The sequence below is a fragment of the Oncorhynchus nerka genome, linkage group LG24 (genome assembly GCF_034236695.1).
Source record: "Oncorhynchus nerka isolate Pitt River linkage group LG24, Oner_Uvic_2.0, whole genome shotgun sequence".
Taxonomy (NCBI): Eukaryota; Metazoa; Chordata; class Actinopteri; order Salmoniformes; family Salmonidae; genus Oncorhynchus; species Oncorhynchus nerka.
The window spans coordinates 76,571,564-76,590,406 of record NC_088419.1 but is presented as its reverse complement, the minus strand read 5'-3'; the positions used below and the strand labels follow the sequence as shown (position 1 = coordinate 76,590,406).

Below are 18,843 nucleotides of genomic sequence, written 5' to 3'. Positions count from 1 at the left end.
CATGAACTCATAGGGAGCTGCATTAGGATCATCATCTGTATCCTCTGCGGTGATGTCGACCATCTCAGCGTCGGTACACAGGTACTCTAGTGTGCCCGTCAGCTCAGGGCAGTTATCATTAGCATCTCCCACCTGCAGGGCGATGGTCCCTGTAGCAGTCCTAGAGGGAATGTCTAAGGATGGGAACAGACAATCAGCCCAATGTACTGTAATAATGAGGGCTAGGGTAAGAGTTTATTTAGGGTTAGGTTAGGGTTCAATCAGATTGAGCATTAACCAACATTAATAGTAAGGTGCTTCTACACCTGCATTGCTTGCTGTTTAGGGTTTTAGGCTGGGTTTCTGTACAGCACTTTGAGATATCAGCTGATGTAAGAAGGGCTATATAAATACATTTGATTTGATTTTATCTAAGGGCCTAGGGCTAAGTTTATACTAAGCTAACATATGGAATTGTTTTATAATGGTCATTGTTACGCATGCCTCTATGAAGAGGGAACGCAACACCCTGCTACAACTAAACTCTCCGTGAAGTGAAAGAGGTATGGACTGTAGGCGTGAGTAAGGATGACAACAGGCAGAATGTGGTACCGTTTACAAGGACTTTATTCCTTTACACGGTAATATGGGGAAAAGGGGCTGGACGGAACCAAAGCAAAGAAAGTAAATCTCAAAGCTCCCCCCTCTCCTATCTTACCTGCCTAACCACTACTTACCTAATTTAGCACCACCTGGTGCCCTAACCAAAATACAGGGGGTGGTCCGCCCAGGTCTTACCTATTGTGCCTAGACAATGAATATACTACGGGTATACAGTGCCTTGCGAAAGTATTCGGCCCCCTTGAACTTTGCGACCTTTTGCCACATTTCAGGCTTCAAACAAATATATAAAACTGTATTTTTTTGTGAAGAATCAACAACAAGTGGGACACAATCATGAAGTAGAACGACATTTATTGGATATTTCAAACTTTTTTAACAAATCAAAAACTGAAAAATTGGGCGTGCAAAATTATTCAGCCCCCTTAAGTTAATACTTTGTAAGCGCCACCTTTTGCTGCGATTACAGCTGTAAGTCGCTTGGGGTATGTCTCTATCAGTTTTGCACATCGAGAGACTGACATTTTTTCCCATTCCTCCTTGCAAAACAGCTCGAGCTCAGTGAGGTTGGATGGAGAGCATTTGTGAACAGCAGTTTTCAGTTCTTTCCACAGATTCTCGATTTGATTCAGGTCTGGACTTTGACTTGGCCATTCTAACACCTGGATATGTTTATTTTTGAACCATTCCATTGTAGATTTTGCTTTATGTTTTGGATCATTGTCTTGTTGGAAGACAAATCTCCGTCCCAGTCTCAGGTCTTTTGCAGACTCCATCAGGTTTTCTTCCAGAATGGTCCTGTATTTGGCTCCATCCATCTTCCCATCAATTTTAACCATCTTCCCTGTCCCTGCTGAAGAAAAGCAGGCCCAAACCATGATGCTGCCACCACCATGTTTGACAGTGAGGATGGTGTGTTCAGGGTGATGAGCTGTGTTGCTTTTACGCCAAACATAACGTTTTGCATTGTTGCCAAAAAGTTCAATTTTGGTTTCATCTGACCAGAGCACCTTCTTCCACATGTTTGGTGTGTCTCCCAGGTGGCTTGTGGCAAACTTTAAACAACACTTTTTATGGATATCTTTAAGAAATGGCTTTCTTCTTGCCACTCTTCCATAAAGGCCAGATTTGTGCAATATACGACTGATTGTTGTCCTATGGACAGAGTCTCCCACCTCAGCTGTAGATCTCTGCAGTTCATCCAGAGTGATCATGGGCCTCTTGGCTGCATCTCTAATCAGTCTTCTCCTTGTATGAGCTGAAAGTTTAGAGGGACGGGCAGGTCTTGGTAGATTTGCAGTGGTCTGATACTCCTTCCATTTCAATATTATCGCTTTCACAGTGCTCCTTGGGATGTTTAAAGCTTGGGAAATCTTTTTTGTATCCAAATCCGGCTTTAAACTTCTTCACAACAGTATCTCGGACCTGCCTGGTGTGTTCCTTGTTCTTCATGATGCTCTCTGCGCTTTTAACGGGCCTCTGAGACTATCACAGTGCAGGTGCATTTATACGGAGACTTGATTACACACAGGTGGATTGTATTTATCATCATTAGTCATTTAGGTCAACATTGGATCATTCAGAGATCCTCACTGAACTTCTGGAGAGAGTTTGCTGCACTGAAAGTAAAGGGGCTGAATAATTTTGCACGCCCAATTTTTCCGTTTTTGATTTGTTAAAAAAGTTTAAAATATCCAATAAATGTCGTTCCACTTCATGATTGTGTCCCACTTGTTGTTGAAAAATACAGTTTTATATCTTTATGTTTGAAGCCTGAAATGTGCCAAAAGGTCGCAAAGTTCAAGGGGGCCGAATACTTTCGCAAGACACTGTATGTATGTCCACGGGCCTCTTGCCTAAGCACTCCCTAGGTGCCTTCCCCTTCCCCCCTGGGAACAAATGAAACAGGAGAACAAATAATTTCTCAAACAAACTAAGAAACAAAGAACATCAAATAAGCTCTACCTGAGCAACAAACTCACAGAACATCCTAACTCTACCAACAACTAACATAGTAAATTATCCACAGCAATCAGCCTCCTCTCTCAGCAATGACCTCCCTCACATTCAATCTCTCAGCAATGACCTCCCAGCAATGAACCTCAGCAATATCAACCTCCAGCAAAATCTCTGTCCTGAACAGAACACTGGCTTTATATATAGCTTCAGAAGTAATATGTAATTGGAGACAGCTGAGTCTTGACGAGGGGGCGGGGTCAGCTCTCCAATTAGCCATGGAGTCGACCAATCAGCTGCTTGAGGGATTTCAGGAAGCCATTTCCTGAAATAAACACGTGCAAATACACAAACTACAACACATAAACTGGGGAACGTAACAGTCATACCAAGGACCATTTTTATTTAGAATTTTAGAACCCCTGTAGGTATACATTAAAAAAAGCATTTTTGAAGTGTCTGTTCTATATTTGAGAGAGATTATATTTTTCTCGTGGAATTATCCGTATACGTTTGCCCCATTTGCTTACATACATTTTTCGGCCCAGTACCGGGTTACCCAGTACCGGGTTACCGCAGGTGCGGAAGGCAGACATCGGCGCGGATGTGGTGTATTGAGACGGCCCCCATGCAAAAGATATCTCTAGCTTAAACAGGCATATTTTGATGGGGATATTTTATTATGCGGTGCGCGGACATCGCCTATATTTTTTTTAAAACTAGTATTGGCCAATATCCGCATAGCACATGCTTCGGCGGTGTTGGAGGTGTAATTGTGGTATGAGCTGTTATCATATTCATTTTTTTCATTGATTTGGAGGAATGTCTAGAGTAAACTACTCTCACCTGACTTTTTCAGCTGGCTCTGAAGTGTCTCTGTCGAAGGCAGGATATGTAGCGATGACGTCTGATTAGGGGCTTCCGTCCTCTGGGCTCTCTGACACAGGTATTCCCTTCACCTTGGCCGTAAAGACAGGCCCTTCTGGCATATTTTTTACAGCAATCTTCAACGGGTAAATTTTACCATCTTTTGGCCTTCGTTTTGGTTTATACTTTGGACCAGCCCCAGCCTTTGCTCCTACCCAAGCCACAAGATCAAGGTCAAGATGAGCATCAGCTCCTGCCCCATCTCCACCACCACCTCCTCCTCATCCACCTCTTCCACAACCTGCTCCACCTCTATCCTGTCCCCATCTCCCTCCCCCTCTCCCCCGAATACAGGTGCTTTGTTATACACCACCTCTATCCTGTCCCCATCTCCCTCCCCCTCTCCCCCGAATACAGGTGCTTTGTTATACACCACCTCTATCCTGTCCCCATCTCCCTCCCCCTCTCCCCGAATACAGGTGCTTTGTTATACACCACCTCTATCCTGTCCCCATCTCCCTCCCCCTCTCCCCGAATACAGGTGCTTTGTTATACACCACCTCTATCCTGTCCCCATCTCCCTCCCCCTCTCCCCCGAATACAGGTGCTTTGTTATAACACCACCAATTGCAGCTTGATGTCAGGATTCTCCTCAAAGTCCACAAGCTGCAAGAGAGAGCGATGGATGACTGGTTTTTAATTTTTATTTCACCTTTATTTAACCAGGTAGGCTAGTTGAGAACAAGTTCTCATTTGCAACTGCGACCTGGCCAAGATAAAGCATAGCAGTGTGAACAGACAACACAGAGTTACACATGGAGTAAACAATTAACAAGTCAATAACACAGTAGAAAAAAAGGGGGGAGTCTATATACATTGTGTGCAAAAGGCATGAGGTAGGCGAATAATTACAATTTTGCAGATTAACACTGGAGTGATAAATGATCAGATGGTCATGTACAGGTAGAGATATTGGTGTGCAAAAGAGCAGAAAAGTAAATAAATAAAAACAGTATGGGGATGAGGTAGGTGAAAATGGGTGGGCTATTTACCAATAGACTATGTACAGCTGCAGCGATCGGTTAGCTGCTCAGATAGCTGATGTTTGAAGTTGGTGAGGGAGATAAAAGTCTCCAACTTCAGCGATTTTTGCAATTCGTTCCAGTCACAGGCAGCAGAGTACTGGAACGAAAGGCGGCCAAATGAGGTGTTGGCTTTAGGGATGATCAGTGAGATAGTTATGACAAGCCTGACATTATTGTACAGTAATTCTTAAGAGTCTATTGACTCATCCGTGCATCAATTTAAGTAACACAATACAAAAATCCCTATCAATCCACCACATCCGCCTGTCGGCCTTCCGCATCTGCTGTGGAAGGTGGGCGAGATACAGCGGTGTTGTCAGACTACAGTATAAGACATCCGGAAAATCGGTCTTCTCGCAAAGATGTCTGTAGTGTCCGAATGGTCAAAAATATGGGGTTAAATATGTGTAAAAATATATATTTCCTGAGCTTTCTCATATCTCCTAGATATAGAACAGACACTTCAAAACCATTTTTTTATGGGCTTTTGCCATTTCTGAATGTGTTATTCAATGTTGTTATATGGGCTATAGTAGTAAAGGACAAATTCTATATTTTATCAAATACTTTTAAAGTGTATTTTTGGGATACCTAAAGGGGTCCTAAAATTCTAAATCAAATAGCTAAATGATCCAGTCGGACCGTAACAGCTAGCCAGTCTGACCATAACAACATATATCTTCACTTCCGTTATTTAACATAAACTGTATTGTGACATTACCATTTCTCCAGTAGGTGGAAGTATTTACTATCCTACAATAGCTTAGAGAGATTCTTCTTAATGAATGAAAAGCATAATTTACACTGTTTTCATTAACATGTGTGTCACTATACTGACAGAATCATCTCCTACCTTAAGGAGAATCAGAACTCCCTTGTTGGTCTTGGGGTCTGTCTCAATGGCGAAGACGCTATCCTCATTGCCCTTGACGATCTCAAACATAGCCTGACAGTTATCTGTCTTCTTCAGTTCTGGATCTAACGCCTAAATCCTTACCACCTCCACGTTGGCTGTGTTCACCTTACTGACAGGGTACTACACATACAGGACAGATATACAGTTATGACAATTATATTAATAATCTCACACACCAGTAATGGTTATAAAGATGTAATGCACATCTATGCAGATAAACCAACCTGTCCACTCATACTTTTGCAAATACTCTCTGTGTGGTTTTGTGTGGCATATAGGTACTGATTTTAATAATATGTTAAAATACTACAGCTGCAGTTTTTACCTCATTCTTCTCCAATGTGGGGATATTGTCATTGATGTCCAGCATGTTGATGTGCACTATGGCTGTCCCTGTGTTGCCTCCAGGTGCCCCATCCATATCAGATCCTTGGACAGTCAGAATGTAAGAACTCTATCTCTGTAGACAGATTGAAAAATATTATGTTTTTAAGGGTTAAGAGTTGAGGTTAGGGGCTAGGTGCACAATATAGACATGCAGTGACAAAGGCAAGCTGGTGTTTAGCAACGTTTCCCAATTCGGTCCTGGGGACGCCAAGGGGTGCACATTTGAGTTTTTTTGCTCTGGCACAACACAGCTGATGATGAGTTGACCCAAAACCAAAATGTGCACCGCTTTGGGTCCCCAGGACCGTGTTTGGGTGACGCTGGTCTATAGCAATGAGGCCAAATGTAAATACTTCCTGGTCTATCATTGGCTCCTTCACGTAAATGCCTTATTACTAGGCTATTCAAAATGAACTTTGTAAGCCAATCAATTGACCAACAGCATTGCCTAGGCCTATATATTCTCTCCCAGACTCATGGATAGAACAATTGGAGTGTAGCAATAGGTAACCAGTCCGCCAGTATGCATAATAATAGTCCACACTCAAAGGCGATTTCTAGAATTTGTTTATTTATGGAGTATAGGCTAGACCAATATGTACCAAAGACATCTTAAATCAGTTGTATGAGGTAGGCTATGTATTGTATAACGGCACAATCATTATTTTAATATTTTTTCCCCCCAAGTTTGGGCACATATATAAGCCTATGCATAAGCTCTAATATGTGTATGGTGTTTTGAATTAATCATCACCTTAGAAATCGCTGTCCATTTTCGTTGTGTTAGGCTTTGAAACAACATCCACAATGACCATGTTTTCCACTCAGTTTCAACCTGTTGTTGAACTTCTTTCTTCATCACAATGAGGTGAGCTTTAAAAGCACGATACTGTTTAGATGATTAGTGTTTGATGCATTTGCGTTGATGTCAGAGTGGTTAGAGGACGATAGAGCCCTGAGTACCAGGCCATTAGCGACCTGATTGTCATTAGCGAGTTGGATACCACCAATGCATGTCCAGAGTGCATAAAAGGAGATTAGTGTGGCGGTGTTTTTCTTTTCCGAGTTCCCACCATAAATCCAGAGAATGCCAGACTTTGATGACAAAGTTTTATGACAAAATTTGCCCACAAAGGACCACCGCGCCATGTTAAAGTGAGCACATCACAAGCCAAGGTGAGTCCAAAAATGTCTTGTATGGTGCTGCATAAATTATGTAGTATGCAAGGGAGATATGTATACTATAGCTAAGAAAGTAATACACTACGTATGTTGTGTAGTAAGCTGTTAGTAGCCCATGTGCATCACCCTAATAATTTGGTCTATTTCTATCTCTTAATGTCACATTACTGTTCTGACTCGGTGATGCTGCACATGTAGCCTATAACCTGTTTTTGAGAAATGTCATCATCTGATATTGTAAGAGGTTTCATTGTCTGCTTATATACCCCTTTAATTATCCTACGGTTCTGACTTGGTGTACAATGGAAAATACTGTAAGAGCAGACCATGTTCTGCATTCTGTCGCTGTACATTTCAAAAGTGCTGAACACATAGTTATATTGACTACGTCCATCTTACTGTAGCTCGCTCATTAATGTAGGAATGCCTCTTATCCACTCATCGTTCCGTTATGCCATAGTTTGTACATCTCAATCGTCAGTAGAAACCACATTTGTTTAACCCTTGTTTAACCCAAATCTATTTTGCATGAAGAAACAACCTGTCATTCATCACAAACTTTGTGAATATCTGTGTTTTTCCTCTTCACTTTGCAGAAAGACTGATCAGTGGACACCACTCGTTTTTATTACAACACACCTGTCATCATTGTTTTCTTTACTAAAGTAGAGCTTTATTATTATTATTATTATTATTGCTAAAGGTACTGTATAGGTGTAAACATAACAAGTGCTATCTCTATCTTAGCAAGAGATAGCACTTGTGTAGCCTAAGAAAGTAGCAGAAATGTGCAGAAAGTAGTTTTGAATGCATTTTATTGAAGGGAAACAATAACAGTCTTGAACTTTTTTGGCAACACAGTGTTAAATTCTTATATAATGTACAATGAGGATTTCAACTACAAAATACTAGTCTTCTCCAATTTTTTAAACATGAAAAAAAAAACATTTAACCACCCACAAGGTGTATAAACAACAACAATACATATGAATAAAATAAGATGGATACAAAACAAAAATGTGAAGAACATAAATCCTTCAACTCTAATTAGCACGTGTAGGACAGTATGCAAGTGTGTGCTTGGACTTTGCAGATGTATTTCTCACATGTGCAGCACATAGTATTTGTTTTACAGTCCTTTGGGGGGCAGAATTGGCGTCTCCTCCTCTTGCCTGCCCCAGCTGCAGCCTCAGGTGGATCAGGACAAGATTCAGCCCCCTGAACAGCTTTCACAAGCGCTGCAGAGGCTGCTGTGCAGGGGAGGTGCTCCCTTCTTTGAGTGTGTGGGGTTACAAGTGCCTTTCCCAGCTGCTCCAGGAACACCCTTCTCTTGTTCCACTTATCAGCCATCCAGGTAGGGTTGATCTTGTTCCATATCACAAAGGCATGTATTGAGGACACATCAATGATGTTATGGAAGATGACCAGGGGCCAGCGGGCAGTCATCCTCCTGCAGCTGTAAGTTCCAATCACCTTGTCCAGGTTGTCCACACCTCCTTTGTTGTGATTGTAGTCCAGGATGATGGCTGGCTTCCTGTCCTCATGATCACTGATCTCAGCTTTGTGCAGTGTGCTCAGGAGGACCACATTCTTGTTCCTCTTTGGGAGGTAAGAAACTAGAGTGGTGAGGGGGTAAAGGCAAACTTTGATGAGAAAGCCTCTCTCCCCCTTGTTGTGAGGAGTGCAGGGGGAGCTCAGGCTTGTTCTTTCTAACTGTGCCAACTATCTTCCTCTTCAGGAGCTGCTGGCTGAGTTCAATCAGTAGCACACATAATCTCAATTTCTTGTGTGTGTGTGTCTTTGTCTTTTGTTGTGTGTAAATGAAAAATGACCCTAAGATAATCTTTGTACCCTGGTGATGTACAGCTTTCATTGAAATATGATCAAAGGCGATGTCTCACTTTTTTTGTATAGCAAGCCCTCGTGCCAAATTGAGTCGAAAGCTTTTTTGAAATCAACAAAGCATGAGAAGACTTTGCCTCTGTTTTGGTTGGTTTGTTTTTCAATTAGGGTGTGCAGGGTGAATACGTGGTCTGTCGTATGGTAATTTGGTAAAAAGCCTATTTGACATTTGCTCAGTACATTGTTTTCATTGAGGAAATGTACGAGTCTGCTGTTAATGATAATGTATTAGATTTTCCCAAGGTTGCTGTTGACGCATATCCCACTTGAGTTATTGGGGTCAAATTTGTCTCTCTCGCTCTCATTTTCCCTCGTAATCTCTCCCTCTTTGCAGAAATTCAACCACGAATGCCTGATTCACACAGTCTCCTCTGAACAGTTGATGTTGAGTTGTGTCTCTTACTTGAAATCTGTGAAGCATTTATTTGGGCTGCAATTTCTGAGGCTGGTAAGTCTAAGGAACTTATCATCTGCAGCAGAGGTAACTCTGGGTCTTCCTTTCCTGTGGTGGTCCTCATGAGAGACAGTATCATCATAGCGCTTGATGGTTTTTCCAACTGCACTTGAAGAAACTTTCAAAGTTCTTGAATTTTTCCAGATTGACTGACCTTCATGTCTTAAAGTAATGATGGACTGTCATTTCTCTTTGCTTATTTGAGCTGTTCTTGCCATAATATGGACTTGGTCTTTTACCAAATAGGGCTATCTTCTGTATACCACCCCTACAACACAACTGATAGGCTCAAACACATTAAGAAGGAAACAAACTCCACAAATTAAAAGGCACACCTTTTAATTGAACTGTATTCCAGGAATCTGGTTGAGAGAATGCCAAGAGTGTGCAAAGCCGTCACCAAGGAAAAGGGTGGCTACTATAAAGAATATCAAAGATAAAATATTGTTTAACGGGTTTTTTGGTTACTACATGATTCCATATGTGTTATTTTATAGTTTTGATGTCTTCACTATTATTCTACAATATAGAAAATTGTAAAAATGAAGAAAAACCCTGGAATGAGTAGGTGTCCAAACCTTTGACCTATATTGTATGTTGAAGAGGGTGGGGCTCAACTTGCATATATATATCTCTCTCTCTATCTCTCTCTTTCTCTATGGTGATTAATGCTGTTGTTAGAGGATGACAAAGTTAAACGTTCATTTACAGAAGAAAAATACACAATGTTTATGTGGTCATCACATCAGTAATAATGATTTAACAACAACATATGGCTCACAGTCGAAGTGCATTTTAAACACAGACTCAAGCACAAAGACCTGGGAGGTTTTCCAATGCCTCGCAAAGAAGGGCTCCTATTGTAGATAGATAAAAATAAAAAAGAATTCACTGAATATCCCTTTAAGCATGGTGAAGTTATTAATTAGGCTTTGGATGGTGTATCAATACACCCAGTCACTACAAAAATACAGGTGTCCTTCCTAACTCAGTTGCTGGAAAGGGGCCAAATGTTCTTTGTCTTATTATTTTTATTATTTCTTTGTCTTTAAAAAAAAATGTTTTTACACTATCCGTTTTGCCACTAAATCTTATCCTTCTGAATGTAAGGGTCACTGAATATGCTAGTCACTGAATATACCCACTTTTATCCAGACACAGATGCCATGGATGCAGGGCCATACACAGCCCTTGGGTGGGGCATGTGCTCAAAGTGAAAATTCCATTTATCATTTTCTACTGCTCCTGTAGCCAAATTCTCCATGATTTGTTTGAACAAAGGCCTGAATTTTCTGCAAAAAATACATCACACATTGTAGGCTAGGCTACACTAAATCAAGCTACAACCAAATATGAAAGGGAGTTAAGTATCTTTGCTAGAATTGGGGTGGGCTGTATCATCTGTTCATTGCTAATGTAGGCTAGAGGAATCATCTAGTTAGCTAGGCTATACTGTCAAAACAAGCTAGTCTTTGCTTGAGTTGAATTTGTTCTGCTACTGACAAACAGTTGAATTGCTGTTGTCCCCTTCCCTGTCACTGACCGTAAGACACATGCTAGCAACTCCAAAATAACCTCCCACTGGGCAAAAACTGGTTGAATCGATGTTGTTTCCATGTCGTTTCAACCCCCAAAATCTATGTGGAAAACTAATTGGATTTGCAAAAAGTCATCAACATAAGGGCATTTTGTCTTTTTTTTTCACCCAACTTTTAAGCTAACTCCAATAACATGGTGAAATGTTTTGTTGATTTTACATTGAATTCACGTTAGTTGACAACTCAACCAAATGTAAATCAAAACTAGATGTTGAACTGATGTCTGTGCCCAGTGGGAAGACACTAGATTTAGGCTGATTTAAGCCTAACAAACAACAAAGGGTTGCGTTCTGTTCAATAAGCCATCAACAGGACATCTGAAAAATACAGAAGTATGACAAAAGTGACAACTTTGCTCTGAAAATGTTATAATTAAATCCTGTATGATAACTAACTCAGCAATATAGGGTCAAATAAAGTGGACTCAATATGGGCCTCAGTCATGACACACAATCACATTTACAAGCAGCAAATTGGGTTCTGTCCTAAATCAAATTAAACGATTTGAGTTGACACTGGTCCTTCAACACTGGCTCAAGTTATCAGTAATCAATTTAACTGACTTATTCAGGGACCCTGATCTTAATACAGCATTGTCGCTCCTCTCTGTCTGTTCTTGCATTTGAGTCCAACGACTATAACATACTCTGAAATAATGATAGAACATTAATCTGTTTACGCACACCCTGGACCTTACACCCTCTTTATTTTTATTTTGACAGTAAACAAATAGAGATGCAGCCTTAGGTAGAAAGTAGCAACACACACACACAACTCTCTGTGAACTCATCACAACAGAGAGACCCAGTAACAGAATGACAGCTGGTAGGGGAGCCATCTTAGGTTTGCCAGATCCACACCTTCACTGGCCGCCGCTGGTACACCTGGCAGGTAGAGAAGACAAGGACAGGATAACACAGGTGGTTGTAAACCTAGCAAACGGCTAACGGCTGTGTTCTGTTTTACTGCTCTGCTACTGCTCCTGCTGCAGCCCATCCACTGTGTGTCTGTCTGTCTATCCTTGTGTGGAATTTGTATTGGTCGTGGTTAGATAGTTATGAGTGTCTGCTCTGGATGAGTAGGGTTCAGAGGCAGAGATGTTGCAGTAGTGCTTACAGGTAGGTATGAAGCCAATGCAGTACAGCTCCCCAGCAGCATACAATCTGTACAGACTGAAGTAAAAACCCAACTGAGAACACCCTCTCAGTCATATCTTCTTTTCACTAAATCATCTCAGTCCCACCTCCCCTTTGTATTCTCTCTATTTCTTATACATGGCTGCCTCACCCCCTCCCTCTTTCCACCTCCTCTCTTCCTTTCTTCTCTCTCTGTCTCTCTTTCTCCCTCTCGTTGTACCACCCTCTTTGTATCCTTTTTAAGATTTAAGACCGCTTTCTGGAGTCTCTTTGAATGCCTTTCCAATGTCTCCGTTGCGTGCGTTTCTCTCTCTGTGTGTTTATAAAGAAGGCCCTTGTGTAATCTGCCTTCACGTTCATTTTGGATTTAAAAAAGGGGTAAATAGTATAAAAAGGTGCCAGGAGGAGAAGGGATGTGGTGAGGTGGGGGTGATGTGGTCCCAAGGTCTGGTGTGTGTGAGGACTCGGGCAGCTGAGTTTTGTACAGCTCTGTCCAGTGTTTTGACAGGGAGCAGTGGGGTGTGAGTAAATAGAATTTCAGCAGTGGGGTGTGAGTAAATAGAATTTCAGCAGTGGGGTGTGAGTAAATAGAATTTCAGCAGTGGGGTGTGAGTAAATAGAATTTCAGCAGTGGGGTGTGAGTAAACAGAATTTCAGCAGTGGGGTGTGAGTCAACAGAATTTCAGCAGTGGGGTATGAGTAAACATAATTTCAGCAGTGGGGTGTGAGTAAACATAATTTCAGCAGTGGGGTGTGAGTAAACCGAATTTCAGCAGTGGGATGTGAGTAAACATAATTTCAGCAGTGGGATGTGAGTAAACAGAATTTCAGCAGTGGGGTGTGAGTAAACATAATTTCAGCAGTGGGGTGTGAGTAAACATAATTTCAGCAGTGGGGTGTGAGTAAACAGAATTTCAGCAGTGGGGTGTGAGTAAACAGAATTTCAGCAGTGCGGTCAAAGAGAGAGGGTCTGAGTCGTTTCTGAGGTGGAAGAAGGCTGTTTTTTTGTGTACAATATGTTAATGATCTGACTTGAACTTCACTAGAAATGCCACAGAGAAAATTGGATAAACGGAGATCAAAGAAACCTGAGGGTTCTGTAGAATTAAAACGACCAGATTAAAAAGTGTGTAAGAGAAGAAAGTTACATGGAACCCATAATTGTTGAACAAGTGCCAAGAAAACTGTTGATAGATGCGAAGCTACCCACAGCATATTAATTATGTAACTTGAACTTCTACAGAAATGTCACAGAGACAATGGGGACAAACAGAGAAACCCAACCTGTTTCTCTAGACTGCAGACTTGGAGAGACTCGCACTTGGTTTGTGTTTGTGGCAGTATACTGCCTGAGCATGCCCTGTCCTGATCGACCTCATTCCTCAGAGCTGAGCCTTGAGTGTTAAATTAAAAAGTTCACAAGAGAGAGATCATAGTTGACTTTGGTCAAAAAGGCTAGTCGACGGCATCAGGAATAATAAAAGAGGAGCTTTATTGAAGCTGTAACATTTAAAATAATGTCTCTTTTACAAACCAAAATAGAAACATTACTTAAGAGTGAGTGTTCCAGAGACGTTTCAGTAGATAAAAGCCTGATTGGACTGTGACTCATGTCAAAACCTTACTCTACGCTAGTACGCTATAATAGACTTGCTTCAAAAGTGTTGTATGTAATTAATGTATCGGACACTCCTAACTTCAGTCTAAATAACCAAAAGGACTTTGATCTCTAAATACAGTTGAGATGAAACATTGGCTCGATGACATTTTGTTGATGAAATCTGAGATCAGACAGACCACAAAGACAGTGACTGTGCAGGAGGTCAGTAGTTTGTGTCTTCTTGTGCAATACAGCAATAGTTCTTTATCTCAGTCCTCTCCTTTTTTGCCAAACTTTCTCTGGAACAAACACGGCTAAGAAAAACTGTTTTCAGATATACCCAGCGTTTGACAAAATACATACCAGTGCATTTAATAGAAGAGTAACATAAAATAAACTATACAATGTTCCCCTGGTACTTTGAGAATTATTAGATAGTCTTAGACAAGTGGTAATAATTTCCCCCTCTTCCCATTCTTGTTAAAAACAAAATAGACCCTGATTGGACGAATCCATGTTTAGGTAACAGTCTGAGTGCATACACAAACACAACAAGGTATAAAAAAAAGTTACATAAAAATATGAGAATATTTGTACACTAAAACACAAACAACATAAAAATACTAAGACCCATCCTTAAGTACTATAACTGATGCAACTACAAGTATAGATTCAATCAAACCTGGATAAAATTAAAAGCTTTGGGGCATAGCTATTATACTTTGTTTCAGAATGAGCACCCAACAGTTAAGTGAGAAGAACTGTGTGACAATCGCAGTATTATTACGTTGACAAACTCCAACTTCATGTTTTGAGCTTAAGACTGAAAAATGGAAGCACATTCTTCATGCTTCAAGCTCTGAGAACATGCTTGCTGCTTTTAGAAAGTCCAATTAATGACGTATACGTTAATTTCAGATCAAACAAAACCATCAAATAGTTACAATACAATACAAGCAGAGACAAAAAAAGAATATCTAAACAAACCTGTCTAATCACTGAAATAACAAACATGGATGCGTATGCCAGAGATGGGTGTAGAATATATAGTTTATAGCTCAGCCACTTCTGTTGTATCTCTTTGCCTATTGGCTATAGCTCATCCACTTCTGTCCTATGTGAGGCTTGCTCAGAGCCCTGCTCAGCGGGACTAGCAGGTTCCAGGTATAAGTTGCCAACAAGGTGCAGAATCTTAAACTGACTGGACAAGATGTCAGGGTTGGTATGGAAATGTACAGTCTAACATGCTCTTGGTGTGCATGGACAAGTCCCACAGACTGAAGAGGAGGTGTGTGTGTGTATGTGTGCCTTCATGCGCGTGTGGTGGGGGCTGAGAGCCTGTCTCAGGGAGACGTGGGTGGAGATGTTCACATAGAATAACAGCAATCACACGTCTGTGGATGACAAACTAACACTAACAGCCAATAGAAAAACAAAAAAGCTTTAGATTTGTTTCGCCTGTAAAGAATTGCTCAATACTCAATACAGTGCCCCTAATCAAAATCAGGTTGATCCTTGATGCTAATCAACAGAAATTAGGGTTGACCCCAATTATTTGACTGGTCGAACGTTTGGTAGATAGGCTGTTGGTCGACCAAGGTTTTTTTTTAGTTGAGCAGTAGCAAACATATATTTTTATGGCACAGGACATGCCTATCTTATTCGTGGCCATCTCAGTGAACTCATCCATTACAGAGGTCGTGGGGATGGCACAGTCCAAAAAGGGGCATGTGGCTTCACAATGCACTTCTCTCTCCAGAACACCCTCTCTCCCGCCAATTTGTGCACATTCATTGTTTCATAACTTCATAGTGTGAATTGTTGGCGCCTGATTGTTAGTGTCTATCAATTCCCCATTACATATATCACCAGTAGTACATCCAGTTAATTCCTATAATTTCTAATCTGCAATGTTTTTTTGGTTACGGTAATGTGTGTTAATGCATTCAATATAATATAATTCCAGTATTTTACCTTTGTCATTGTCAGAGTGGACAGGTTTTTTGCAGAGCGCACAACCTATGCTACACTTGTGAGAAACCAGTTCTGGTTAATTTAATTATATTTACGAGTTTTGTCAATTTAGTCATTGTCTTTTGTTTGGAGCGCTCCTGTCAATGTTGAGTAAGGACGCGCACCTGATTACCCATAGAAGTAGGCCTATAGGCTACCTGGCCTGCAGGCACATGTAGGCATATAAATGTGCCCATTTGGGGATCTGATAGCATTTCTGTTTGGCTTAACACACCACCACTAATGACCTTTGGAGCTTCTCAAAGTAATATTCTCTTCACCTCAAACAGCAAGCAAACAAAGTGTGTTTTTACATCCATTGAGAATGACAATAGTTCCTCAATGTATTTGAAAGATCTTTCCAGCCCTCTACCTTTGATAAACACTCAGTGTGTTGCTCTGATCAGTGGAAACATCATAAAAATAGGCCTACCTGATTACTTCTTATCCCTTGCACAAATAGCCTACAGGTGTGTCTCATTGGCTCGCAAAACTCTTGAGGGCCCAATATTTTATACAATGTGGCAAGGTTCTTCAGGCCAGACCCAAGTTAATAGTTGATACAATGTTTCAAGTTTGTTGCAGACAGGGCATGTGTAGCCAATGTGATTTATGGGATATTTATTTTTATCAGGATATTTTCTACCTGCAGGCTGCAATGTTTTTATTTGTTGGCTTTATAGGCTCTTTTTACATAGTTAGCAATGGCAATAGAAGTAACTTTTTAGGTTTGTATCATTTTCATTTAGATTTGGATATCATTTTTTAAAGATACAAAGATGTTATAAATGAAAACTGCTACACAAAAATGTGCATATGAAAATCATAACTGGCACACAGATCAGTAGAAATGGTAGGATACATTTGCATTCCACATGAGAAAGTTTGCTGACTCCTTGTGTAGCCTATTCCTGGCAAGTTCAGGACAGTAACATCAGAATTTGCGAAGGCCAGTAGGAGCGGGAGAAGGATGGTAGGGACAGGCACATTTATTTCTTTATCCCTAGTTCCCTCTTTAGTCATTTGTGTTAATTTGATCAAACAGTGTGCTTATAGCATCAGACAAGCTCAATGCATAGATTGTTGATTAAGATCATTCTTTTTTATAGTTCATTATTTCAGATGGAAGCTGAATCGCACTCACATGAAAACACACATGTACACACTGCATGATAGAACTAAGGTGGGATGCTTTATAGGCCTGGCTGATAGAATTCGCTGTGCAAGCAGACACAAGGTTACAATCTGTAAAATATTCTGAACCTGCACATTTACACTTGCCCACTGCCACATTTTTTAAACAACAATCTAACACTTTCTCATTCTAAAACCCACTATACATCTAAGAATGATATGCTTTTCAGGGACAAAAAAATACCCCCATCTTGACCACTGAATTGAAATCAAAACTTTCAAGGTGGTGACATTTCCAACCATAAATAACTTCAGTGGCATTTAATGTGTCTTGTGTTTATAGTATTATATTATCTGTTGAGACTTTATTTACTGGTGCTCTGGTTGGTCACAACTCTTTTCTCTATCCCCGCCTTGCGGGAGGAGGATGCGGGGCCTACGCTGACCTTGCTAGAGAACCCGTTCAATCCTACAATGCCGCTCTGTGAGCCTGCGCTGGACTCTGCGGCTGAGCTCTGCTCTGTGGTGTAGAGGACTCTGTGTGAGCCAGAGAGGCCGTTCCTCTGCATGGACCCCTGGGAGAACCCTAACACCCCTCCCTGGCCTTTCTGCACCCCACTACCTCCGCTGATACCCCCCTGTCCCTCCATCACCAGCATGCTCTGTGACCCTGATAAGCCCCCTCGCTGCAGGGAGCTACTCTGCTGCAGCCAGGCCTGACCCCCCTGAAGGACCTGACCCCCTTGTACCAACTGCCCCCCCTGAAGAACTTGCCCTCCCTGAAGAACTTGCCCTCCCTGAAGAACTTGCCCTCCCTGAAAAACCTGCCCCCCTTGGAACATCTGCCCCCCCTGCATCACCGGCCCATCCACCACCATCATACCCTGAGAACCAGACATGTTCCCCATATGGATCAGGCCTCCCTCTCCCCTGCCAAGCGTGCCCTGAGCCTGGGTACCGGTCACCACCTGTTGCCCTTGCAGCACTAGGCCCTGGGCCGAGCCTGACGGAGGCCCGTTGACCATTATCATGCCCTGTATGTTGGGAACCTGTTGCTCCACTACATAGTGCATCTGCTGCACCACGGGCTGCATCATAGGCTGCATGGTGGTGTAGTACATAGGCTGTTGCTGCAGTAGGAAGGTCTGGCCCTGGCTTCCTCCCACCATGTCCTGCCTCAGAGTAGACAAACGATCTGACTCCCTCACCACAGCCTTCTCAACGTGTGTCACCTGGGCCGGGGGCGGTGCTGGGGCTGGTGCTGGGGCAGGGGGCGGTGCTGGGGCTGGTGCTGAGGCTGGGGCTGGGACCGGGGCAGCGGAAACCAGTCTGGACGCCACATTGGTCGTCACACTGCTGGCTGCTGTTGGCATGGAGATGATGGGTCTGGGTGGCAGAGGCGCAGACACTTCGGTTTGGAACCTCTCTCCGCGGCACACCTCGGCCAGGGTCTTGAACTTTGGCCCTAGGTCATTGAGGAACTGGAGGTCGTTGTCAGATTCCAGAAGGCTGCAGCATCCCACCGAGCCCACAGGAGAGCCCTGGCCCTCGTAGTCATACACCAACATACTGTCCTTCTGGATGTGGTTTTCAGCTGCACAGTGAGCTTTCTGAAAATACAACACAGACCCACACAGACATATGTTACAATACAGACACATCAATTAATTCTACCGCCTGCCACCATTCATTATATCAAATCAAATGTATTTATATAGCCCTTCTTACATCAGCTGATATCTCAAAGTACTGTACAGAAACCCAGCCTAAAACCCCAAACAGCAAGCAATGCAGGTGTAGAAGCAGTGTCCATACATTCAGTGTATATAGATGGGTTAGCTGACAAGGTCACGGAAATTATGTGCCCACTTCAATGGGTCAGAGGTCCATGAGTTGTTGTGATTCTGGATGGCCAGATAGCTACCAACGATGACAAGAAACTGCCATGAGGGGAATCGTAAGTGACTAGTTACAGCTGGTTTCTGATACAATGTCTTGTTTTGAGGTGTTTTT

The 18,843-nt window shown here is 42.0% G+C and overlaps 1 protein-coding gene across 1 annotated transcript in view; it reads right to left on the bottom strand.

Moving 5' to 3' along the window:
- Nucleotides 1-13,556: 13,556 nt before the first annotated feature.
- LOC115108595 (desmoglein-2.1-like) overlaps nucleotides 13,557-18,843 on the bottom strand; it is a 28,956-nt gene continuing 23,669 nt past the window's right edge. The window contains exon 14 of the mRNA XM_065009164.1: nucleotides 13,557-18,440. Coding sequence (XP_064865236.1) covers nucleotides 17,196-18,440 — 1,245 coding nt within the window. The 3' untranslated portion in view covers nucleotides 13,557-17,195. The remainder of the gene's footprint in view (nucleotides 18,441-18,843) is intronic.